Source organism: Grus americana, chromosome 10 (genome assembly GCF_028858705.1).
Source record: "Grus americana isolate bGruAme1 chromosome 10, bGruAme1.mat, whole genome shotgun sequence".
Taxonomy (NCBI): Eukaryota; Metazoa; Chordata; class Aves; order Gruiformes; family Gruidae; genus Grus; species Grus americana.
The window spans coordinates 11241248-11268048 of NC_072861.1; the positions used below are offsets into that span (position 1 = coordinate 11241248).

At 41.1% G+C, this 26801-nt stretch overlaps 1 protein-coding gene across 1 annotated transcript in view; it reads right to left on the reverse strand.

The window, feature by feature from the left end:
* Window positions 1-21874, reverse strand: part of TNFAIP8L3 (TNF alpha induced protein 8 like 3) — a 48863-nt gene extending 26989 nt beyond the window's left edge. The window contains exon 1 of the mRNA XM_054837342.1: window positions 21582-21874. Coding sequence (XP_054693317.1) covers window positions 21582-21633 — 52 coding nt within the window. The 5' untranslated portion in view covers window positions 21634-21874. The remainder of the gene's footprint in view (window positions 1-21581) is intronic.
* Window positions 21875-26801: the final 4927 nt, after the last annotated feature.

Below are 26801 nucleotides of genomic sequence, written 5' to 3' on the forward strand. Positions count from 1 at the left end.
AAACGAGGCGTTAGATTTGAGAATCGGCAACAAAACTCGCCATCTCGTTGAATTATACCACACTTTGCTACGTTTCCACAATGACGTTCAAAGGGCAATGGCCCACTAAAATACACATTTATGTACTTTAAACACATGCCCTTAAACAGATTTTTGTGGAACGTCCACCGTGCTTTTTAAAACCGTGTTCTCACAAGTCAGCAAGCTTCTGTAAAACTCTTACCAACCACGATCAACCATGGATAGTCTTTTATGGCTAGAACTGAAGATTTTTCTTAATACTATATTATCTGGGGGTAACGGAACACTAAAATAATCCCTGCAAAACTATTCAAATTGCTTGGGGCCAGCGTAAGCCCTTAGCAGTATTTGGACCTTAGGTCCTTACATTGAAGTGTATGTCATGGACATCTTTTTTACCCATGTGAATTTTACAGTCAGAGCTGGAATGGATAGAGGAAGGAGTGGGAGAAGGGAAAGCCTTATCACCCTTCCACCCCCAGTTCTGCTCAATTCATTCATTTTCTTCTGTGCTCGTGGCTGTACAACGTGTCTTCCCCACCCCGGTCAGGGCTGCATCCGACCCTGCCGATCGTACGCTTTAACCTTCCGCTGCCCCTTGGACAACAGCTCGTTATTCAGCTCACTTCCAAAACAGCACTTAGCTGCTCCACAAATGATCAGAGCTTCTCTTTTGGGTCACAGCCAGCGCGGCCTCTGTCAGGCTGTTTATTTACAATACATCTTAAAAGCCCTCTGACATCCCAATCAGTAGTAAAATGAAATAATCATTGATTTCTTACAAGATGTATCAATCTTGATACCATTATGGAGAGGAAGGAAAATAGAGGCTTGAGAAATAATCAGAGTAATAACTTTTGAATCTCCGTCTGGAAATAGCAACACACACGTAGACACACACACACATACACACAACTATACACATGTGGTTAACAAATAAGGATTTTAAACATATTTTCTACATTTTTATAATTTGAAAGCTCTCAAAGCATATTGAACACAAATATCTTTCAGTTTTTGATTGCAGAGTATATCCCGATTAATAAACCATCACCACATAGCATGTTTGCTCTTATAAATAGCCGCTAAAATGAAGGCTGTCCAACAGAGTGGAGATCTAGCCGGTTATTAATGCCAACACTTAGCACCTAGATCCCCTGTGAGAGCCGTTGCTCAGTGAGAACTGAGAAGTCCATTGCATTTGAGTTAGAAAGGTCTTTCTCTTTGGAAAAGACAAAGGAAAAGACACTGAAGCAATTTTTTCTTTTCCTCTCCAAGCAGAAGTTATGAAAATCCTCTCTATATAAAATTGTACAGAGAAAAAAAGGCCTTCACAGCAATCAGTTTCTGACGTATTTAAAATTCCCTTACTTGACTTAGTTAAAAAGTACTATTACTGCTACCACAAATTCGCTAGAAAGATAATGACAGATCTGTCCTGAGCTTCAAATAGCAGGCACTTGTTCATTGTTCTTTCATAATGAAATACCAAATTTTCACTTGTGTTTGGAAATCAAATGACAAAAATCCTTTGACTACAGCTACGTACAACAAAGGCACTAATTAGAAAATTCCCTGGCAAATGACAAAGCCAAAACATATTTTTGTTCAAGACCATGACGTTTAAACCTATTCAGGTAAATAAGAAATGCAGAAGACAAAGGATAATCAGATATATTTGTGTGACCTAAACATTTTTATTCCCAAATAATTTGTAGCAGATTCTTTTTATTTCCATATAAAAAGTATACTTTCAAATTTTCTAAAACTGCCCCCGAAGCATCTTTTACTTCCCACCTTCTCCTAAGCTGTAAACCTCTTCCTGCTGTATATGCTATCCATGTCAGAGAACAATTCCTTTCCCCCCCACCCCAAGTTATCCAATCACATTATCTCTGTCTGCACCCATCAGATTTCACACTCCAGCTGAGAATTTTCATTAAGGTCTGCAAAAGGACAGATTTTGGGACACAGCTAATCATGATTCCTTTATTCCACCCAAGTATTATAAAACATTCTGGGAAATGTAATTTTTCCAAAGCTTTTTGCCATTTGAACATTTTGATTTAGAACAAATCCTCAGTTCTTCAGTTGTGAATTGGATTGTACATTTAAATATAAACTTTATCTCTTCTCATCCTAGGAATCCCACTTCACGCATAGGCTAATTAGCTACAATTTAGAATGGAGTAGGAATGATTACTCTACTGTACTGCTGCTGTTTCTTAGCAACCGTGAAAGATATGGTGAAGGATGTGAGAGATCCAAATAACGTAATTTCTAGATTGAGAACTTCCACCTAGACTAACCTGCTAGTGGGATAGTAAATTAGTTTTAAATTTCCATTTGCCTACTTCAGTGCTATGTTCCTTGCAGGCTCTAACGGTGTGATTTTCACAGTCCAAGATGGCACTTAAGCATTTAAGTTCCGCAGAGCTGATAATACCTGCTAGCTACTCAAAAAACCTTCTAATTTTAATTAGAAAAATATTTTCCTGCTTCCTTCCCACATACTGACTTATGTCTAGCACTATCTCCTCACTTGATGGGAGTTTTACCAAAGTAAAACTGCAAGGTTAGCCCTTGCTTCAGTGTTAAATAATAAAATTTATTTTATTAATAGCAAAATTAGTAATTATGTTTTTCCCCATAATGCTAATAAGTATTTTGAGCATTTAAATTGCTTTACTGTAATCTGAAGATACTTATTTAATATATTAACCAATTTTACACTGCAAGACAAACAATGCTGTCACTGATTTTCAAAAATATTAATAGAATTTTAAAAACAGTCTGACGGCTGAAAGTCCAATAAAAAATCAAATTCCTTTAATACTTGCAGAATCTTTTTATGCCTTGCTATGTAGTCCTACTCTGCAATTGCTACTTGCATATGACATTGTCAATACTGCAAATTTAATTTTTACTCTGGAAGGGATGGAAGATTAGTCTCTACATGTATTTTGCTTTTTGAGTATGGGAATGTCTGAAATGGAAAACCACACAGCAGACTTCAAAGTACCAAAGTGAGGATAAAAATGAATTAATGGTTCAAAGTACCATGAAGCACGTAGTCAGATTTTGGTCTATGGATCTGAGACGCAGAATGTGCAGTCATGGGAGATATACGTGGTAACACTGTTTATTCTCACAGCTTCTGGGGCTGGGAAAGCCCCAGCTGGAAGGGATGGAGGTCTCTGCAGGTATGGATAGTCTCATGGCTAACCTGAGGGTCACAACCCCTACCAGGATGCAAAAGTCCCATGCCTTCACCTCCAGGGTGTAAGATTGCGCTGCAGCCTCTCATAGGAAATGCACCTGGCACAGAATGAGGGAAGAAGAGCAGTGCCAGGATGCACGGCAGTGGGCTGCTAGCCTTTCTGCACCGGGACCTTCCCAAGAGAGAGCCCGGGCTAGAGTGCCTTGCTGCTGCCTCACCCCTAGCACAAGGTGCTCCTCATCAGCAAATCACGGGCTTCACTGCCCACCTGCACCTGGTGCTTCAAGAGGAAGAGAGGTGGGAGGAGGTTGTTATCCACTGCAGGGGAGCGTGGAGGAGAAGGCAGTTGTGGAGAGCTGAAGTGTGGGATGCACAACTTGTAAGGTGGGTGTGTAGCTCCTTAGTACTGCTGGCATGCCCTCTGACTTGGGAGGTCTTGGGGCTGTTACTTGTTGGAGGCTGTGAGAAGTTTTTGTGCTGGTATTATAATGTACTTTGTTCTTCTTGTTTGGGCACGTGCTGTTGTGAGGGGTTGTGTACTAAGCTGGAAGGAGCCTTGGTCTGACTTGGTGGCCATTCTGTGCAGCCTACAACAGTATGCAGGGGCCTGCGTGGAAAATTTCTGCAACTAACTAGCTTTTTCATAGTGCTACAGAGTGCATGTAGGGAGTTTTGTGGTGCTTCTGTGGTGCTCCAGGAGCAGGCATGGGTGGAATGAGGGTTTCTCTAGGTGGTTACTACAGTTTTGTTTCTTTATGTCATGAAACTGAGAATGGATCCAACTGCTTGTGTAAGTTGTTGTTTTTTTTTTTTTCCCCTGTCCTGAAAGAAGCCAATCTAAGCATATGGAAATCTGAAGCTGTAATTTTTTTAGTCATAAACTTACAGTGGTGTCTGGCAGGGCACTTTGCAAAGTCCTGTATGAACCAAGGAGTCAACTCTGCTGGCACTATGTGCCATCAGTCTGTCTGATTGTGTATTTAAAGGACTCCTGTTTACTCTGTGACTTTAATATTAAGGCTAGTTTGGCAGCATCTGAATTCTTGTTTGATTAGGTTGTGTGGCTTCCTGTGTTGTGGTTTGTTTTGTTTGTCTTTTAAAGTAGAGATATTTTTTTTTTTTTAGTAGTCTGAAATAGAGAGGAAACTGTTGGGTTAACCAGTAGAAGCACAGTATGTGCTCCATGCTCAAGTGGTGTTCACAGAAATGGTTCCTGGGCATGCTGTTCTGTGATTTTTAACTGCTTTCTGTTGAGGTAGTTTATTCTCATCTAAGAGGCAGAGGAATGTTTAACTCCTTCAATATTCAAATGAATATCATCAAGGCTTGATTAGTTTATTTCTGGCAGCAGAATAGCTGAACATTATGCCAATTGCTTTCTGTAGTAGTCTTGTTCATGCATTGTATTTCAGTAATCTTGCTCTGATGTGCTTTCCTTGCATAGCCCAGAGTGACTTTGTAGCACTGACAGGAAAAAACCTACTTCCTCCTTGTCTCCATCATGCGATAAAACTTAAGAGAATCTTTCTGTTCACAAGTTCCAAACTTGCTACTCCTGTGGGCTGGCTTGCAGGTAAATGGCAGGCAAGACTATACTTGGTTTGGAGTCCTATGTCTGTAAGACAGCCTGCATCTCTTTCTTCTTCTGTAGTCTGGAGCTGAAGAGAACCTGTTTTCTTAGCCTTGCCATATTTTGAATTCATAAAAACTGAGTGAAAGATTTGGTGGTCCTGGCTATAGACTCAGCAGAGCAACTCAAGATCTGGTGCTCATGGTTTTCAGTTGAGAGACTACCTGGAAGGCTTCTCACCTCCCTTACTGTGCATGGAAACCAAAGCCTGTGGGAGGAAGGGTGAAGTGTCTTAAGTCTTTCCCTTACAGGTCAGGATGAGGCTGGGAGTCAGAGAGGACTCTGGAATACTCCATCTCTTAAGATGTGATGTAAAACCTACCAAACTTTGTTTCTTTTGCCCATTCTTGTAAGTGGAAAAAGTGGTTTTTTTTTTCCCCCCTTTCTTCTTCAGTCTGCTTGGACTTTTCCAGGATAAAGTTACAGCACTCTGAAGAAAGGAGTAAGGCTAACTATAATTCATAGCTTCTAACATGCCTCTTTTTTTGGTTAAAAATCAGATTCTTAAGATAGATGGTCTGTTTAGTCTATCTTGGGTCACTTTAGGAACAGTTCTACTTTTGTAAGACTCTTTTTTTTTTTTTTTTTTTCCTCGCTGCTATATATGGCTTTGTTACAACAAGATTAAAATAAAAAACCCCAGATGTTCAATGTATAAAATTACATTGTCAGGTTTGCCAGAAAGTGTATCTGCTCCTCAGCAACTGCTCTTGGCATTAATTTGCCTCCTGGCCTCACTGCGCTTTTAAGCTGTAAAACAACACGTCATCAGGCTGTAGGCTGGGAGTAGACGGTGTATTTTCAATTGAGCAGAAATCCACCTTCCTTTTTTCCAGGTGTAATTTACACGCCTAAAGTGCTTCTAGTGGGCATTAGGCAAGTTGCATTTACAACTATCTACAGGAGAGTTATATTTTAGTATTATTTAAGGAGGGGGTGAAGTTTGCCATTAGGTGTCAATAATGGCTCGTGGCTATATGATATGTAAATACAAGATACTATTGACAGACTTCCAGGTATAGTTTGCTGATGACTTAGACCAGCTCTTTGTGTGCTTTCAAGGCCAGCTGGCACAGGAGGTGGCTGCACCTGGCTTCTGGAGGAACATTAGCTTCCGGAGAGGCGAGAGCAGTCTATAGGGCAGTGCCTGCTGTAATGCCTGAGGTGGTGCTGGGAGGGATTAATCTGAACTGAATCTAGGGAGATGAGAATGGATCTGATAACATGAGATACAGGCAAGTGGTGCACCCTGATCTCATGGTTTAGCAAATCTATGGTTTTTCAGCTTGCTGCAGATGAGGGATAAGAATAACCAAGTGATTCTCTTTAATTTTTTCAGCTACATCTTTATGAGCCTCTGCAACTGACCTGTCTGCAGTTATGTTTTGGAAATCAATGTTTGTATTAAAAATCACCTGCAGCTTGGTGATTAGGTAACTGATGGATGAACAAGGCTCAGAAGCTCTAAAATTGCAGCCGGCAAAGGTTGTTTGGCTAATGTTAGGATCAGTGGGCTATCTAGGCAATCTACATGGGTATTAACTGAAGTAATGATGCTCTCCAGAAATACTGGAGCTTGTATCTAAAAGGCTATCGATGTTGAAAATGAGATGGAGTTAAGGACTGATTTTTTGGCAAAGGTTATTCTGTCTGCTCACCTAGAAAGCAAGGTTAGGCTACCAGTTTGGTTTGGTGTAGAAAATTGTTTACCTCACCGAACTAAGCTTTGATTTGCTGTATTGTTTCAGTATCATAGAAACATGAGGTTGAAGGAACAAACTTTATCACTAATCTAATCTATTCCTTTCTCTGAGATAAAACTAGCAGGCTAGAAGAGATACTTCTCTAATCTGTTCTTGAAGACCAACACCCCTTTGTAGCTTAATGCACTGCTTGGAACTCTTACATTTCAAAAGATTTTCCTAATGTCAGACTAAATCTCCCTGGCTGCAAATATGCTGAGTGCTTCTTGTTCTGTCTCCAGCAGGTATCGATCCCTGTGTGCATTAACTAACTTTAACAAACTTCTGGTATGTGTGTGTAAAAAAAAAAAAAAAAAAAAAAAAAAAAAAATTGTCCCGTAGTGATCTCATTTCTAGAATAAATAAACTGATTGTGAGAAGAAGAGAAGGAAAATAACATATCTGCCACAGCTGTTTTAATACTAAATTTTCAACCTGTGTTTCTACAGGCAAGATTGCTGGTAGAGCTCTATTCATGAAAGGCTATGCCTCAGATGGACCTGATTTTGGAGTTTGTTGTATTTCAGGCTGGGTTTCATCTGGCTTTCTAGAATTGGAGGTTTAGTGCCAGGTTACTAGATCTTGTCACCTTAGAACAGGATTCATTATTCCTTCTACTAAGGCGTTGCCTGAGATGAAGCAACAGAGGGCAGATGGTTTTAAAGCACAGATTCACACCCTAGACAGCCAGCTTCCTGCAGAAAAGTCTTAACAGACAGGATCAGAAAATGTCCATATTCCTTGGCCTGCACACAAGTGAGCTTGGCAGCAAGCAACCTCTTGAGAAGATTGTGGTGTAGGTGGGTTATGGGTTTTATAAAGTCCACACAGGCTGTTTAATGTGGAAGAACTGAAACTCAGGTTATGAAGAAAATAGTGACTCTATGTGCTGTGAGGAATACTTTTCACTCTGTGACTTGCAGTGGGTTTCTAAGGGAGACTGTGGTTTTAGACCATGGTGTGCGTATCACAGCCATGGAAGAAAGCCTGCGTCCTAACACTTGATCAGGATCTCTTTTTTTTGTGCTTGATCCCACCCCATATTTTGAAAGACTTGTATCAGGAGATATGCCAGCAGTCACGAGCACATTAATTCTGCCAAACTTCTTTTGTTCTGGTAAATTCTCTTTGGGTGAAAGGCTTTCCTCATTTCAGTCAGAGGCTCATGTATTAAAGGAAAGAGCAAAACAAAGCAACACCCAATAGTTTCAAACTGTGGGTTCTATTTTTATTCCAAACATGCTTTTACTGCCAGAGAGCTAGACAGTCAGAATTGGAAGCAAATGGAAAGATGGGGGGCAGGGGGAGGGAACATGAGTGTGTTCTCTTTAGCTGAACTGCTAAAAAATATGAATTTTCTACTTCAGTTTGTAACATTCCTTTACTGGCTTATACGCAGTAGCAGTGCTTATTGAAAAAAAAAAAAATAATTGCAATCATCTGTTTAAGATGACAAAAAGTCAAGTGTTAAGATAAATTAGTTCTCAAACTGCAGCCTTTTAACGAAATACTTCCAAAAGACCACACTGAATGCGTATGTATCTTTCATATTTAAGATGACACATTAACTGCAGAGGTGCAGCTTCTTTCTCAGGGATGGAAGTCTCTCATAATATACCTATTAAAGCACCTGTGGTGACCATGCACTGCATTGATATTAGTATTTATTAGGCTTTAAGAAAGCATCTTGGGGTTCTTACTGCACAAACTCATAGTGAAAGACATTCCTGACCTAAAAATAGTAAAGGTAAACAGACAAAGCAGACCAGGAGTGGGAGGAGAAATAGCCACAACTGAAGTACTTGCTTAAGGCTGTGATTAAGACCCTGCTGTCAGTCCAGTACTTCATCCATCAGATTTTGAAAGGATATCATATGGGAGGCTGCACAAAGAAATTAGACTGATATCTTTACAATATCCTTAAATTTCAAATCCTATTTACTTTGAAATTCAGGAAGATGTTACTTAACAGAAATCTAAAGTGGCAAAGTTGGTTTTAAACAATATACACAATAGATGCCTTTCTCAATGCATTAAATTGGTGGACAAACCATTAATATGGAAGTCCAGGCTTAATATGAATACAGTTTTGCTAGTACATATGACTACTGGGATGTTACATGAAGAAACGAATCCTGCTGCTTTTTAATGATGGAAAAACTGAAGAGAGAGGTGAAACCCTTGGAAAACCTTACTCAGATATTTTCTTTCCATCTTTTTCCAAATGAGTATGTGGAAACATGGTGAAGCTTCTTAAATACTACCATTTTCTGTTACTCTGCATGTATCCATGCCTGTGTACTCTGTTAGAACAGCTCTGAATTACATAAACCCTCAATCAGCATTCCATCTGACATATCTGGGCATATCCTAGGAGTAGCCTCCCTGTACCCGTTAACTGTAGCCATCTAGCATTCCCTCTGTAATGTCTGCTCTGCATGGGTAACTGGGCTATTGCAGAATCGGTCACCCTGCTTTCACTGGCTCAGGCAGTACAGTCCTGAGATTAATTTCTATTTGCTATTTCACTGTAAATTGTTTTAGGCAAGCTAGCTTCTGTTTCCCCCTCACTATTGTGAAGGGTGGGTGGGTGTATATATAAGCTCAAGTGAAAGTAACTTTAAGTACCAATTTTATATGTCTGCATCTATAAACATTTTTTTGTGTGTGTATCTGCTAAAAATGAAACAGAAAATCCCCAACAAGAGAACCTACTCCAACTCCTGGCACAATCCAGGTGTGCTACCCTCAAAGCCTGAGAAACAGCTGCAAAAAGTCAAGATGCAGATTTTTTTCCAGTGTAGCAGCAGCATTGTGTGCAGCTCTCCCTAGGGAGGCAGCTTCCCAGCCATGGTGCTCCCTAGGGGCAACTATGGGGTGGCAGAGATTGATTTATCTCAAATAAGAGTATGCAATTTTGATGGCACAAAAATGTCCCATAATATTCTTTTTTCCCCCGAGCTGTTATTCCACACTGTACCCCTCAAGAGTGTACACCTTCTATGACTTATTCTGGTCTTGATATTTGTTAAAAATATTTTAAACTTATCTTTAAAGATGCCTTACCTACTGATGTGTGTGCACATACCATTCATGGTAACAGGGCATGATCGTTACTAGAGTGAAAAACATGACCCAACAGGATAACGATTTCCATTCTGCAAAACACTGTTCTCTTTACTTACTAAGCTGTTTCTGATGTTCTGTGTATCCTTATGAAGGAAACTGCTTTTTATATTGTTTGTTGTATTTTTGCCTCTCTAGGGATAACGTCAAAGAACGTACTGGAGCCTAAGACTTGAAAGTATTTAGCTTTTCTTCTATATATAGCATTTCCTTACTTAAGGAAAATTACTTTCATCCACTTTACATATGTATAAAAAAGCTTAGTTATATTCAATCATATGCTGTTTGTATAAAAAAATTTCAGCCGAAAAAAAAAAGCTAGACCAAGGCAAGTTTCAAACCAAATGAATTCAAGTAGATAGCTGTAAAACTTTGAGCAACAAAATTGCTGTGAGTTTTATGAGCTTTATGATGTCATGTGTATTTTTATCACTTTGTCATGGTAAAGAAGCCACATTGCTTTAAAAGCAAGCTAAGTACTTATTTAAAGACTTGTTTTCAATCTCTGTAATAACATATGATGTGTAGAGCAGACAGAATTTGTATTTTAGTTATTGATGAAATGACTAAGCATAGGTATCAACTGTCCCTAAATTACAACCCCTATTAAGACGTGTAACTACTGCTTTAATGTCGATAAAAGTGAGGAAAGAAACAAAGTATTCCAGAATTTAACATAATGGCACACATGCTATCTGAATTTCCATCAAATGTGGCTATGGGGAAAAAGGAACTCTACATACATAGAAAAGCTGTTTGAGTAATGAGTATATAATCAAAAAACCTCTCCCAGTCTGTGGTTGCCTGCATTGGTTATTGGTATGTCTAGTCATGCTTTATTTCAGCACTCAGCCCAAGGTATTTCACATGCACCTTTCTACCGCCTTGTCATTGACTGCAGTAACTTCAAGGAAATTAAATTCTCTTCTATGAAAATATGGAAAACATTGAATAATGGTTCTCCCCGCCATCACCCTAAATTCTCTTCCTACACATCACTTGTCTCTGTCTTAATACTGCTCAGCTGTTGCTAAGGCAATATTTTCCTAGAGAAGTTCTAAAAGGTAAATACACAGAGCTCTAAGCAGTGCAAAAGCAACTGTTACTCATCTTCTGCACGTGGACGGGCAAGCATAGGCATGGCTCTTGGGGAATCTGAAAGCTGTACAGACATCTTGGCTGTAAAATCATGTAATACGAGCATGTCACGGCTGTGCTGCACCATGCAAACAGGGAAGGGCTGCAGCAGGGCAGAGCTGTGCTCTCCCTGTCTCTCTCCCTATCTCTTGGGCAGGACTGTGGGTCCTCTTGTGTTCTGGCAGATAGCACACAAGATTGTTGCTGACTGAGGACAAATGAGGTGGGTCTGTCATGTACAGGTAGCGATCCAGAGAGATGCTGTGGTGGAAAATGGGAACTCTGTTTCTAGCCGCCCTGGTGATGCAAGATGAAACCTAGCCGTTGGGGAGCTGCTGGCCCTGCAAAGGGCAGACTCAGCTCTGACTTGAGTTTGATTCAGCTCAGCCAGGTCAGTGGTGGAGTGGAAAGGTGGATGCAGGTGCTGTGTTGGTGTTCTGGTGAACCCGCACCCTCTTGGCAATTCCCCTGCTTCAAGTCCTTTCCCTAAAGCATCCCTTGGTGTATTTCTGTGCTCTCATCCTCGTCTCATTGGCAGAAGAACATTGCAAGAGACATTCTTGTCCTATGTGAAGAAGAGTTTAGTTTCCAGAAGCATCTCTCACCTTCACTGCCTCTTCGCAGCTGTTTAAAGCTCTGCTTGCTTTACAGAGGTTGCGTCTAGGAATCCTCTTACAATATATTTTAATTTAAAATTATGAGAATTTTTAAGAAAACATTGGTAAACTTGAGTGGCAGAGATCTGTATGCCATGGTTCATAGTGATACTTTGCAAAAGGGGCTAGGCCCTATTTTCCTTTATTCCTTGTAATTAAGCTGTGTCACTAGAAAGCAGTGTCCTACTCTGACCTCATTTGATCAGTGACAGTCACAGGCTGCTGTGTCTGGAGAGGAATGCAATTCTCCCCTGGAGCTGCTATTCAAGCCCAATGATTTTATCTTACGGGGGTGAGGATATACTGTTTCTCCAAGTAGATGTTTGTTCAGGAATGCATTCTGGAAATGACAGGGAGGCTCTTGTTATCTGTGGAGATGCTATTATGTTCTCACTTTCTGGCAAATATTGCGTCTACCTGCTTCGGTATGTCAAAATCAAATTAACTTTCCTGTTCTCAACATGCTTTACTAATCAAGATGACACCAATCTCATTTGCAAGCCCACTGTCTGTATTGTTTGTTTGCCAGAGGAGGCAGGTTTGTTCCTCTGGCGAGGCAAGTCTGTTTCTAATACCTCTAATTAGAAAGACAAGACAACATCTTACTCCCATCAGCTTTTCCTCTCATGAAATAGAACTTGACAGCATTTACTCACTTTCATAGTAGCAGAAATCATAAACCCAAGCATATTTGAGAAGAAATGAGTTAATTCTTCCAGTATTGATCTGATTCTTCTTGAGGCTTGCAAAAGAATATTATATTGGCTGTGGCACAGGGGAAATGAGAAGATCAGTTATATGCTAGAAAGATGTGGGTATCTGGAGAAGGAACACAAATTGTTAGCGTAAAAGTGAGGATGTGTAGAAAGAGAAAGAACCAAAAAAGATTCTAGAGGTTAGAAGATAGAGAATATAGCCAAAATCTTGGTATCTGCATTCCTGCAAGGGACTTGGCCTCTTTAGTAGCATGTGGCAGTCAAAGGGAGGGTGCAGGGAGGGCTTTTGACCTTCCTTGCCTTCTGGATGTGCCAGGCCTTTTTTCAAAGCATGAGGCGTTTCTGCATGTCCTCCTAGGGTGCAGTTCCTCTTGATGTAGTCAAAACATCCATTTTTACCAGCACAAGCTGTTGCATGTAGCAGCACAACATTGAAAGTGGCTATTTTCTGGCTCCTCATAACTATGCTTTTAAACACCTAGCAGTGAGTAAAATCAGCACAACTTTCTCTTGAACTTGAAGTGAATGGTACCAACTAGTATAAAAGAAGCCTAGTTCGCAGTTTGGAAATCAGCCTCAAAACTACAGGAGATACTTTGGTCTGGAGGATAAACAGATACCAGCTGATTAACAACTAAGTATTGGGACTGCTCTAAGCTCTCAGGCATCTGATTTAATCCAAATTTTAAAGTTAAATCATGGAATTATGGAGTACACTGGTATTCATCTGTCCTTAAGATGATTTGTTCTTGGCTTTCCATCAATTGTGTGACTTCTGTAAGGGGAAGTGATTTGTGGAGAAATGCCAGTGGTGACTGTTTTGGATGAATATACTGGTCTGGAGTATTTTGGGGGTGGGTTTTTTGTGTGTGTGTGTTGGTTTGGGGTTTTTTTTGAGAGGGACAGGGGCGCAGGCAAGAGTGAAATCTCAGCCATATCTGCCCCAAGGAGATACGGAAATATACTCTTAAAAACAAATACAGGCAAGAGATAAACCAGAGAGACCTCATAGCCAAGGACAGGCTAAACATACAGTAGAGATGAGGTTTAATCACTGAACAAAAACTTCCTCTTCTAGTTATATACAGCCTGGTATATTTAAAGGGCACCAGTTAGTCAAAGTTGGTAAGAATGGGGCAAACTGGCACTCTACAAAGTTTGTGGAAGTGGTCTCTACATATACTTAGGCTTGAACTTTTCATCCCATTCTTAAATCTGTAATCCAAGTCACTATATTTCCTCACTGATTCTTTATCATATTCTAAGAAATCCTGGACTGATTATTTTTGCATCTACTACTAAACATTTCTCCTAACAGTGGAGATCATTAATGAAATAATGGATCAAAATAGTGATGAGTATCAAAATAATGAGACACCAACTATAACTTGCTTTGAAGTGAACATGAATGTTGCTCTTGATACCTCTAACATACTTCCTTCTGACTTCTGGGAGTGAAGGGGAAATGATGCACACACAAAGTTAAAATTAAATGCAAGTAAACAAAACCCGTGGACATTCACCTGGCATAACACTATATGGCACAGGGGCTTTGTTAAAAAGATCATCTGAAAGATGGTGATCTTAGTTAAAAAATAACAACAAACCAGAACTAAAAACCCCCTCACTTTGAAAAGTCTCAAGAAACTTGTATTTGTTTGATCTGCATCTGTGAGTGATTTGATCATGTAAACTATGTGCTCTAAAAGTAAATGGAAAACTATTTGGAAAGGAAACAGTGACACAATAATAGTGTTAATATCTTTCTTCAAAGAGAAAGAGAGAAAATTTAGTTTTTCGTGTAATACAAGCTGTTTGGATAAACAAAGTTAATGCTGGAAGTGAGATGCTCATTGGTGGTAGTGTGGTATTCTGCTAATTTTTACTATTTGTGTTTCAGAAGATTACCTTTCATATTAAACGAGCACCACTAAGAAGACCAAATGGAATGTCTCTGTGGTGAAGTGGTGGTGTTTTTCTAATATCATAGACAGAAATAGTATTCTTGCTTTATTTTTTGTTGTTACATCACATTAGCCAAAACCTGTATCTGTACAGACAGACTGGTCTCTGTGTTCCTCTGTAGGAAGGCTAGACAGAACCAACTGATAAAACTACTTAAACCAGAATCCCTACCAAGGAGGGATTAGTGACTACTGGAAAGGGAGCAGAAGTCCCTTTGCTATCTTCTCAGCTCTTCTCATTAAAGATGGTGGCATCAAAGATCAGAAAAATCACTGGCTAGTAGCCAGTGTCTGAACTCAACTTGGCTTTTCAAGAAGTTGTTTAAGTATTGGGTATAAAGTCATAGTAATTGCAACACATTAGTCTCAATTTCCCATGAGTCTCCTTCAGTTAGACTTGTCGGCCCATAAGATCTCCTCCCATAATCTAACTGGCAGCGAGATTTCTGCAGACAAACAGCAAATAACACTTTTAATTGGGCAAGGCTCCAAACCCAGGTCTTGGCCTGAGGCAGCTGCCCTGAGAGAGGTCCACAAGCAGTCCAACAGCCTGGACAGCTGTGAGTGGTGTACCAGATGTCACAGTAATAGTGAAGAATCTCTGCACCCTGCTCTGGCTGCAGTGTCTATGTCTGTAAATAAACTGAGATGGAACCTGTTGTACATGCGTCGTATTGCCATCTGGATGCAAGCTGAATTCTTTCCCACACTCCAAATGTTGTTTAATTCATACTGGCCACTGCTACCCTCTGTCTCATGCCAGGACACTTTGTGGGAGGCTATCTGGCATGGGCTGAAATGGTGCCAGGAAGTATATTAATAGATAAACAGTTTACAGGATTGTGTACCACTGCTTGGGCCAGCAGCCAGATCCTGCTTAGTTTACTAGAAAAGACAGTGAGTGCTCTTAGAAAGTTACAGGGTTCTACTTTCTCTTGTCACCCCAAGGCTGATGCGGTGGGTAAAATGCAAATACAAAAGGCTTCTCAGGCAGGCCAGGTCTTCTGGAGCTCTTTCTCATCTATCTAGCCTCCTGTTTTCCACTTTTACCTTAGGTTTCTAGCCTTGTTCTTCCATTACCAACAAAATCAGGTGACCTACTATTACTACCATGACTTCTTAGCCTTTGGCGTAGATGAAAATAAAGGATAAAAGATTTATTTCTTCAAATGGCAAGCGTGAGGTTTTTGAGGAGATGTGCTCGTTGCCTCATACAGGTCATCCGCTATTGCCAAAATATCACATCCAATGGAACCCACTCTCATCCCAGGCCTTTAGGTGATGATTGCTGTGTGGCAGGATATTGCTTCATGTTCCTATCTATGAACTTCATCTGGTATCATAAATTCCTGCACCAAGGCTTGTCCATATCCACATATTAGGAAATGCAGAAGCTTTCTGTTTGCTGACTGCTAGCAGAATTGTAATTTCAGGTGGGAACAGCTCAGTTGGAGGCTATGGAGAGCCCCTTACAACCATCACTCACATAAGCATAAAATCAGCCTCCTCTCACCTGGCAAAGTTGTGGCTGGCTTCTGCGTGCTGTTTGTGTGTCTGGGTGGCACTAAAATACCCTTCCCTGAAAGAGAGTAGTTCTGATCAAAAAATATAAAATATTTATGCATTGAAATAGCAGGCACATGAAGGATGTTGTGTTATTGCTACCTGGAAGTCAGAGTCTGCTTTCCCCATGATAACGAGTCCTGAGGCCCCACATTTTCATACCATCCCCTCAAAAGTAGAAAGAAACTATCAAAGCTACTGAAAAGACTGTTACCTCATACACTGTCAGCTATTGTTGCTTAGCAGTCTCATCCACAGCTGCTGCTATTGCACAAGCAGGTGAGCTTGGGCTTCAATCCAGTGCTTCATGAAGTTCATATTTCTACTTGATTTTAAAAAACAGAAGCCTGAACAAGTTGACCTGTTCAACTGTCTCTTCTGCTTGTCCAAGTTTGTCTAGTCAACTTGACAAAAGTGGGATTATTTACAGTCTTTACTATCATCACAGCATGGTTATATTTTTTTGCCTTTCAAAGTTTTTACTTTTTTCAGTTGGACAAGGCTCCCAATCTGACAGCAACTGTGCTAAAGAGGGGTCTGTATGTGAATCAGCAGCCCAGGTGTTTCCTGCAGGGAATAATAAAGAGATTAAAAAAATAAATCCACCCAACCATGCTCTTGGCTCACATGCCTGCCCTAGCTGCTGCTCTTACAGGCAGTGGCTGCCTGCTCATCCTGAAGTGTCTCTTGCCCACTCGGTCTTGGCAGAGAAACTTGGACACGTGGTTGCCTCAGCTTGCAGTGTGATCCAAAAAGCTCTGTAAGGGTTGGAAGCATGGGTTCCCATGACATGCTAGTTCATGTCCGTTGTCCGTCCATATTTTTCAACTAGCTTTGTTTTTCCTTTGTTTTCTAGCAGAAAGGAAGGGGGAGCCCTTTAGTAGACAGGTGCTAGAAAGCCCTTCATTACAGAAGCATCCAGTAGTCTGCACCTTTCACTAAAAATAGTTTTGTGGGGTGTTTTTCTAGCTTCCATACTTATAACATCCTGTTATCTACCACTTCTGCTGGCATGTCTAAAGTCCAATAAGTATTATTGCATATCTGACTTGGACCTTTTTATGCTTTGTTAGATCAAAACCCTCTTTAAACAAACACACAATTATTCCCTGGGGTAAAGTATAGCTTTTGTCATGATAAACATTGTTCAAATAACCAGTGTGATACTGCAAAAAGTTATAAAATGCCTACTTGCACTTTATATCACATAAGCATGTTACTGATGCCTCAAATAATTGAGTTAAATATCTTACAGTACATTCTAATTCATTTTATATTTACAAGAATATATTAGCTCTTGAATGGCATTTAACTCTGTAAAACAGTGATTAAAATATGTAACAGGCTTAAAAGATTAATATCACAAAAGTACAGGCAGGTTATGTAGTATGACAAATAATCTGCAGAAAAAATTATTTGCTAAGCATTGCAAATCAAATAATATTACAGCTCCAGGAAATATTAGTCATGTCTGTCAGGGCTGTTTTACAACAGTGAATAATGTTGTAAAAAACCCCCTTGTTTGTTGTTTTTTATTAAGAATACATTTATTGTCTAGAGTTCAGATAACCCATCAAATAATTTTAAATGCATTAATATTTTTGTGCTAGGAGTTGCAGGGTACTATTGAAGACAATAATAAGACTCCCACTGCCTTATGGGTGCAAGCCTGGTGATAAGGTTGTCGTAATTTTATTCTCCCTGGCATCATACAAAGTTGTAGGATCAACAGTGTTGATGGTTTAAAAAAAAAAAACAACAAACCAAAACCATCCTGTCATCAGTTTAGAGCTCTACTTAAGAGTGCAAGCTGCTCTCTTTCCTGGGCCAAACGTATTTTGACTTCAGTGGGAGGAAAGCCAGAGAAGGGACCAGCAACAGTTTACTATCCAGGATACGTTAAACTTCATTAAAATAGTCTGTATTGTTTCAAAGACCATACAGGCAATTTAGCGTCTAGTTATCATATGCTAATAGTGTAACATAATAGTTCCATTAAAATAAACACGGAAGTCTATGTTCTGACTCAGTAGCTTGTAGAAGGGCTTGAATCAATATTGCATAAAAGCTCTATGGCCAAATTCCTGCCGAGGAACCTAGGACAAGGCACACCAAATGAAGGTCTACCGCCTTCTTTCTCTTGCATGCAGAATCTCTAAATCCACTGCAAAATAACTGCTGTTGGAGATGACCTGGATTTTTGTGAAATCTTACTCTGAAAGATGGCACAGAAGATCATGCTTTCATGTGGTAGGCTGCCTAGGAAAGAGCTGGGAAAAAGTAGTCTATTGCTCTACTGAAGAATTTTTTAAAAAACCAACCTCTCAATAGTTGGACATTAAAAAAAAAATGAGAACAATGTTCTATTTTTAAGATTACCTGTTCGGTTCTCAAAAGCTTATCTGTAGCACAGGAAAAGAAATGTGACTAGTTGCATGTACAATAAAACTCAAGAAATGTCACTGAGGGTAGCGCTAGTAAGCATGTAACTTGTTCCTTTTGCATTAAGAGATATAATTTTTTTCAAAATCATGAAGACCTGTTTAATGCTCTCAATAGGGGTATGTCTCATGAGTAACTTTTTGGGAGAAAAAAAAAAAAAAACAATGACTTTTTGACACTATAGACAACTCAAATGTGAAGCAGTAATGGATGGGTGTGAGGAGGCTGGTGGAAGCCAAGGCTCTGGAGCTGGATATTCTTGTGTACAGAGGTGTGGTGCTTTTTGTTGTTGGTTTTTGGTTTTTTTAAAGTATGCTAACATCTTACACTACTTGCATGTAAGGGGCTTTTTTTTTTTGCACCAGAGAAATATGAAGATGCTATCATGACAACACATTCAGAATAAATACAGAAAAAATACTTCTGCCTCCTTGGAGACTCAGCTTTAAGTGGGCTATTAAAGGAAATGAGGCTTCTGGGATCTCAGAGTAAGACTCCAGCTGGCTCTCGGAAGCCAAGCGTGTGTGCCAGATGGTGGGGGCGTATGAGGTAGCCTCCTGGTCCTGTGCATGTCCCTGTGATTCCCAGGAATGGCACGGGTGCTGTTCCATCGGGACAGAGCAAAAGGCCGAATAAGTATTGCAGGAGTAGTACAAACCCTTGAATGGGATGTGTTTTTAAACATCTGTATTGCATTAGCATCATGGAGCCCTAGTGATAAAGCAAACTGTATCATGCTGGGCTTGAACAATTGGGCAACCTAAGAAGTGGGCAATGGCTACAACGAGTTTTAACGGTGTAAGCTGAAGTTGCCACTTTACAAACTTGTAAGCGTGAAGACTGGTAATGAAAAGAGTAAGCTAAGCATTCAGGTTGGTGTCACTTTCAATACAGAATCCTAGCTGTTGTAAATTCAGTCGCCAAAGTCAGACGTTTGCTAGGACTCCATCCCAAATGCTCCTTCGAGGCATGCCGCTTGCCCTATGAACTGCAGGCAGAATGCCCCTGGTCCCTGGGATCTGTGTGGTGTGGCACCTATCTGAGCAAGGTGATGACTGAATCCCACACTATAACCCCTCAGCTTCTGTGCCCGCACCAGTGACTGACAGCGTGACTACTGAACACCCACGTACAGAGAGATACTGCGCTGTACATATGGCAGAGTACAGAAAAAAGACCAAATGAAATCTAGCAAAAATGTATTTTTTGGAATAGGATGGGGGATACAAACAGCAAGTAATTATCTAATGCAGAAAAGATGATTGCAACTGGTTAAGACAAAAGCACCAAATTTTCACTCTATTCCAAGTTTATTCTACTGCATAGGCATCTGCCACATATGGTCAAAATACCAGATTTTTCTTCTCTCTGATAGTACAAAGAAGGAATAGAGGAGAAGAGAATGATGAACATCAACTCTTGGCAGCTAGCAAGCGATGACATAAAAAGCACTTATGGCAATCTCTTAGTATAGTTATTTTTAATTTCTTTAAAAGAAAATCCTATTCAGTACAGGAGTAAGTTGTTGGCAGGAGCTATATTACATTAATTTGTCTATAAATGTAATGTTTGTAACTTGTGCTTCATGCACTGCTTTGAATATTTGGATGAAAAAGTATAGTTGTGGATGGTCTTCGTTAGTAAGTTCAGCCTAATGGAGCTTTAAGAATATAAAGATCTGTATGACCTGTTGCTAGTCTTATTTCATTCTCTAGATCTCAAGTAAGAAAATACAAAGCAACATATCAAGAGTAAACCCCCCTAATATTAAAAACTTAATTAGATTTAAGACTATGCTATAAAATCCTGGTCTGCTGGGAGACCAGGGAAGATAACTCCTATTTATGTTATGCCCTCCTACTACTGTTCATCACTGCTGTATTAATAGGACAGTTAAAATATTTCACAAAATATCTGGCATTTTTTTCATGTTGTCATTAAAATAGGTTGGTGTCGAAACCTTTCTTTTTGGGAGTATGTGGGTTGTCTGCTGGGATAAAGGACATGTCTAAATTGGACAGATCATGGTGAAAAAGATTTTTCTCAAAGATCTCGTAACATGGTAACTTTCTATTTGGGTTTATTATGAGCACTAGGACAATTTCAGATATCATTCCAATTGTACTTACTTGTGTCTGATGCCGGTTAAATGGCTTCAGAGAAAAGGTGCCTGTGACTTGCACCACAGGAAGTTGGAGGTCAAACAGGTCCCCTCCACTCCTAGTGTGAGTAATCACGCAGTGTCCATCACGTGCCAGCCGTGTGTGTGACACCACTGCAGCCTGCGCTGCTGATGGCAGGGTACCATCACCACCGGCTGAAGATGAGTTAGAAACCCAGAGATGTGCATGGGGAAGAGGGTGGCCTTGACCTGAGGGCAGTCCTCTGCGGACTGACAGTGGGACGCGTGCTGTGCTGGTAGAGCAAACCTACCCTCAAGTATGCTGGATTTCGTGCAAGTTTATTGTCCCTGTTTACTATTTGTGCAGGACAGCCTTTGATTACGGCACATCAGCGATGGTTTGTTTTGTGTAGGACACAGGAATGCAGAGACTTGGAAATGGCAGGAGAGTCTTTTATTTTTTTCTTCTGTGTCATCTAAGAACTATGCAAGCAGCTAGACAGCAGCATTTTAATGTTTTTTTGGTGACAAGTTAGGACTTGAAAACAAAAGCCTAGCAGCCTAAGGGCCCTGCATGCTGGCCTGTGAGGGGAGTCTCCCCTTCTGCACATGGGCTAAGTGCTGTGGTCCTGGAGTGATAGCAAAATAATTTTGCAGCCTCTGGATATATAAAGCACGATGCCTCAGATTCACGCCGATGCTGCTAGTGTAACCGGCTGTCACGTCATGGCTGAACACACTGTTTCGGTCAGCTCTCTCCCCTACCCCGGGCAGCCGGCTAGCCGGCGCAGAGCGGAGCCAGGGGCCGGGCCGCACCCCTCTTGCTCCCGCGGGGTGTCTCTGCCCGAGCAGCCGCCGGAGGAGCCGGTTGCCTCTCGCACCGCCGGCGGGGCGGTTGGCCGGGGCTCGCGCGGGGCGGTTGGCCGGGGCTCGCGCGGGGCGGTTGGCCGGGGCTCGCGCGGGGCGGTTGGCCGGGGCTCGCGCGGGGCGGTTGGCCGGGGCTCGCGCGGGGCGGTTGGCCGGGGCTCGCGCGGGGCGGTTGGCCGGGGCTCGCGCGGGGCGGTTGGGAACCGCTTGCCAGCCGCAAGACCGCGACGCCCTCTCCTCAGCGCCGACCCCCGCAGCCTGCCCTGCCCTGGAGCCACCGCGGAGGGGGAGACCCCTTCCTTCTCGCAGTCGCCCCCCGCCCCCTCGCTCGCGGGGCTAGGCGGCACCGGTCCGTCAGGCAGCAACCCCCCTTACCTGCGGGTGAGACCAGCTCGCCTTCGCTGAGCTCCCCGGAGTCCGAGTCCATGCTGCAGGTACCGGCGCCGGAGAGGGACCGAGGGGCAGCTCGGGGGGCGCAGCGTGCGGCTGGCCGCCGCTGGCAGGAGGAGTGCCCGGAGCCGGGGAGCGGGAGACGGGAGCGAGCGGCGAGCAGAGCCTGCTGCCTCCTCCTCTGTTCCCAGTCCCGGCGCTGGGTCCGCGCCACCACATGCAGCCACCTCGCTTAGTGCCATTGGCTGCAAAGGAGGAGTGGAGACGGGCGGGCTCCGGCGAGGGGAGGAGGGAGCGGGGGCGCGGCGGAGGAACGGTTTCTTCCCCGAGCCTGTTACACAAGTTCGTCTCGCAGCCGGTTGCATCTCCCCAGCCTCCTTGGTTTGGCCGCGGCCTCCGACTGGATGCTGCTGCGGGAAATGGGTCTATGGGGCTGCCCGGCGGTGGCTGGGGTGGCAGCCGGGGCCCGCGGCCGGAGAGCTGTGGCCTCCCTGCTCCGTGGAGGGCTCGAGGCCGCTCCTGAGGCAGAACTTAAGAGCACCAAAAGGGCTGAAATGACAGTCCTTTCTACTGGCTGCCGCCGTGTCTCCTGTTTACTTAGCCTTTTCCTTCTCTTGCGGGCATCTCCCCGACCTTCAGTCATCACCTTGTGTCTTTTCGCTAGCTGTCTCCCCTTAGTGATCAATTTCCTCAAAAATTAGTCATTAGAGTAGTGCAGGCCAACGGGGAAGCATCAGTTCGTATTGGATATTAGTGCCCAGAAGATTATTGGAGGAGTGAATTTTGCTGATGCTTGTTTGCATGTTATTCAGTGGCTCAGGGAGACTGCACTATTTGGTAAATGAAGAAGGTTGTTTTGAACTCTGAGTCTGAAAACTTTCACTTGAACACTGCAGACTTTTGCCTGTGTCCTCAGGCTACTACAGTCCTGAGCCATCCCTTAATTCAGATAGTTGAGGCCACCTGCTCACCTCTGGTGAGGTTAGGTAGATCTTTCTTTCCCTTTGCTTTTACTCCTTTCTACTTTTTCTTGCTGTTACAGACCAAAGATCGCTTTAATTCTAGCACAGAAATCCCAGGAAAGTTGTAGCAAAAATACTTTTCTAACTGGGAACCAAATGTCACCATAAACCAGACTTCATAGATCTGTCTGATCCTTAGATATGTCACATCCGAAGAGCCAGCCAGTGCCTTGAACTGATTACTGCAATCTCTAGCCAGACATTTATGCCTGTAGCTGTAGACCAAAGATATCTTTCTTTAATCTGTAACTCTCTCCCCCAAAGCCATGCAGATCCTCATGTTGCTGGAGAAAGCAATGCCTGGATGTTGCTTTAAAGCTGCATACATGAAGTTACTTATTGTCAGTCAGACTATGCCAAACACTCTTGACAAATGTGAAGACGTTCTCTGTTAGACTTTTTTTTTTAATGTCATTGTATACACTATATATATAAAAAGGATGCTTTCTAAACTTAAAAGGCCCTGTCAAGTTCTTTCTAGTGATGGCTTATCCCGTACAATGCTGAGTGTAAGAACTACAGTAGCAGGAATGAAGCTAGAGTTTGCCTTATGTTGTAGGGTGAATACTAGCATGCTCCCCTGCCTTCAAATCAGGTTGAGCCTGAAGAGATAGAATACCTCAAGCTTTCTGGCCCTGGGAATACACACACTGATATGCTGAATTTGGACAAAATTCTTCAACCTCTGCAGTGAAAAGTTAGGTGTTAAGTAATTTGGCATGTTGCTGTCATAATCTGGGCCTGTACCATTAAGACACTTTTGGTTTTTACTCTATGAAAACAAATTTAGACTTTTGTTTGTAATTGCTTTCATTAAATTTAATGATATTCCAAATACTGCAGATTATAACTCCATAAATTAGTACCATATAAGGAAAAAATCTAAATATAAGTTAATCTATGATTCAATTATGAGGAGCCAATGCAAAATCCAAATGTATGTACACACATTGCACAGACTAACAGAAGACCTGTTGAATCTACAAGCATGATATAAACAACAGATTAAGTCACAAAAGATAATCCCTGATGCCACACCAAGTACAGAATCTGAGAGCTGGAAAGAGTTTAGTCTTTCTGTTTTCATTTGTTTGCTTGTTACCAGCACAGATGCTAGTTAAAAACCCCTCCCCAGTAAGACTACAGCAGTTTGTCTGATAAGAATAGGTTTGAGTGCAATTAACTAATTTTCTGGACTATCTTTAATTGCTTGAAACTCTAAGGGTAATTTCTAACCTGGACAAATTCTAACTTTGTAATGACAATCATGGTAATTAGGTTAGCAAAACCCAAACTTTTTTTTTTTTTTTGCAGGGATGTGTGTACACTGGAACCCTTCCTGTTCCCCCAGCACCAAAGGGGCTGCCTGGTACAGTGTATTCTGGGTCACGTAATGAACTGATACAGTGCAGCTGGGCACATGCTTCCAAGGCAGTCTAGGCACTAGCCTTACCATATTTTCTGTGTGGGCTTTTTTCCTGAGTGCATAACCTATACTATAATTGCAATTAAATATTAAACTTTGAATAGTCACACTTCTCTACCACTGATCACAGTTAATTTGGTAAAAGGATATTTTTCATGATCCTCTGAAAGACAAAAGTATTGGTATGAATAGTTAAAAATGAATCCCACTTTTAATTCTTGTCAGTTTTTTTTATCCTTCTATAACCACAATAATGTTATGATGGAAATGGTGTAACTTAATCAATATTGTATTGCATCAGACTTGTGATATATATATATATAGGGCATTCTCATTACTATGCTGTAATTACTTTATATTCCACAGTAAATGCTGTTTCAAGATTACTTTCCCTCTTTATTGCTGCTAACTGTAAAGCAGTTATTAAAGTTTTCAGCTGTAACAGAATGAGCATATTGTTTCATTTCAAAACATATGGTTAGAATTCAGTTTTTTCCTTCTTAATGTTCTCTGCCCAGCGGACTCCAGCACTTGGTTTAACATGTGACCTGGAAAATTCCATATGCTTAGATCTCTGAACTTCATAGTTTCCACTTGTTACAACACTGGTGCAGAGAAAAACACAAAAGGTTTATTAACAGCAATATATATACTAGCCAGATGCATATTAAATGAAACTCCACATGAAGAAAGTTGACATTTCATGACTTATTTTTTTGCATTCAATACAAATAATGCAATTACATATTCATTGTTACAAGCTAAAGCTCTGTGACTGTTTCCTTTATTACTAGGGCAGATCTAAAGATTGTTGGGATATTTAGAAACTGGACCGTTGTTTTTCTCAAGGCTCAGTTAATACATTTGCCTGCAAATCTCTACAAATATGACTTACCGGGGAGCTGGTAACACAGCCGATTGGAACTGCCCCATGTATTGTGTGTATTCCCAGTCATGTGACACTGTCTGTAGCGGCTACATTGCTGTATGGCTCCTCCATTCACATTTCTACTGCATCTGGTCTTGATCTTCATTCCATATGGAACTTATCTGAAATCCTCCTTTGCCTCCTCATTGTATCTGAGGGCTGGAGATCTGCCTGTGAGAGCTTTTAAGATTCATGCTTTTTCACTGTTCTATCTGCAAATCACGCTTGCATATTCACATAAATACAATTTTATAATAATCTAAGTACTTAAGTAGCCCAGCTACCATAGCATCTAGGTATATTTATCCTTACAGGACTATTGTGAAATGAGGATAATAGTATTTCTCCCTTATAGGGAGAGGGAAATGAGGTACTGAGAAGCTGTGATTTAAAGTCAAATGTGAAGCACAGACTTTCATCTGTATCTCTTGAGCTGTACCTGAACTGTTAGTTTATCGATTTCTGCCAAATAAGATTGGCAAGCTGCCTCTGTGCTTTGCTACTCAAGCTTTCCTCCTTCAAACTGAGCCTTAAAGGCTATCCCAGGAAGCAGACTCTCTTTTCTTTCCATTATTAAATCTAACAGAACCCCCTCTGCACTACCAAGTTGGTGTCTGGCTTAGACTGCAAAGGCATGTGGGTAGGATTACATCTTCTTTTTGTTCTAAATGTAAAAGTGTAAGATGATATTTTTCCTCACAAATATTTTTTAACATAATTTAAATAAGTTCTACCCTAGGATGTACTAATATTGTTGCCTAATATTTTGCTTCACAATTTATGATATTATATATTTTTATATCCAAGTGCAATTGTTACTGAATGTATTAAACAGAGAAGCATCTCCCATAGGCTGATATGTACATCATGAAATGTACTGTAGCAGATTTTAGGGTTTTTTTCCACTTTCTTCCTGGTGTCAGTTTTCTTCATGAAATACATGTACGTACGCTATCCACGCCATTATTGGCAAAATGTGAATAACCAGTATCAAGGATCAGTAGATGCTCTGTCAATAACTTTGTGCCAGGAACTTAGATATTTACTGACGTCTGGAAGCCAGTCATCAGGCATATACATGCTTTGCATGCATTTTTAATACATTTTAGTTACAATAATGCATCTACTGGTGGTCTGTGAACATTCTTCATATTTGATTTAGAATTCAAACAATGAACAAGATGTTTGCATTATTTTATTTCTTACATGCCAGTAGATATTCAAAGATATAGATTTTTGTAGTATCTAATTTAAGCAATGCATGTACATCCTATGTTGGGACCATAAGTATGGAAGAGTATAGTATTTTCTGCCCCCCCCTTTTTTTTTTGTTAAGAAATGTAGGGCATCTGTTCCGAATACCTACCATAGTTTGGACGTATTTTTAGCCATTAGACTTGCTGAGTTGTGTTCTGTCTCTGTCTGGTGTTGACTTTTCCTAAAGAAGAGCTGAGGAAGCAGTTACAGACTGAGACTGCAGCCTGGTACTAGTGCTAGCCTATGCTGTGATGTTTTTGGAATATCAGATTTAAAGGTAGGACTGAGATTTAGGTTCAGTCACCTTGAGGAGCCTTGTAAAGTGCTCTTATGAGATTTTAATCCCAAATGGAATAAAATAGAAAAATAAAACAGGAGAATATTATACGCTTGTGCAACTTACATCATGGTGAACTGCATTACTCTTGGTAGGTTATCAGAAAGGATAATTTTGTCAGAAATTGATATTTGCACCTACTTAAATAGGCTGGGATTGTGGGTTTAATAGCACATGAAAAGTTTAATAACAGTAAGTAATCGGTCTGATCCAAATTCTAACTGCTCATACTAAG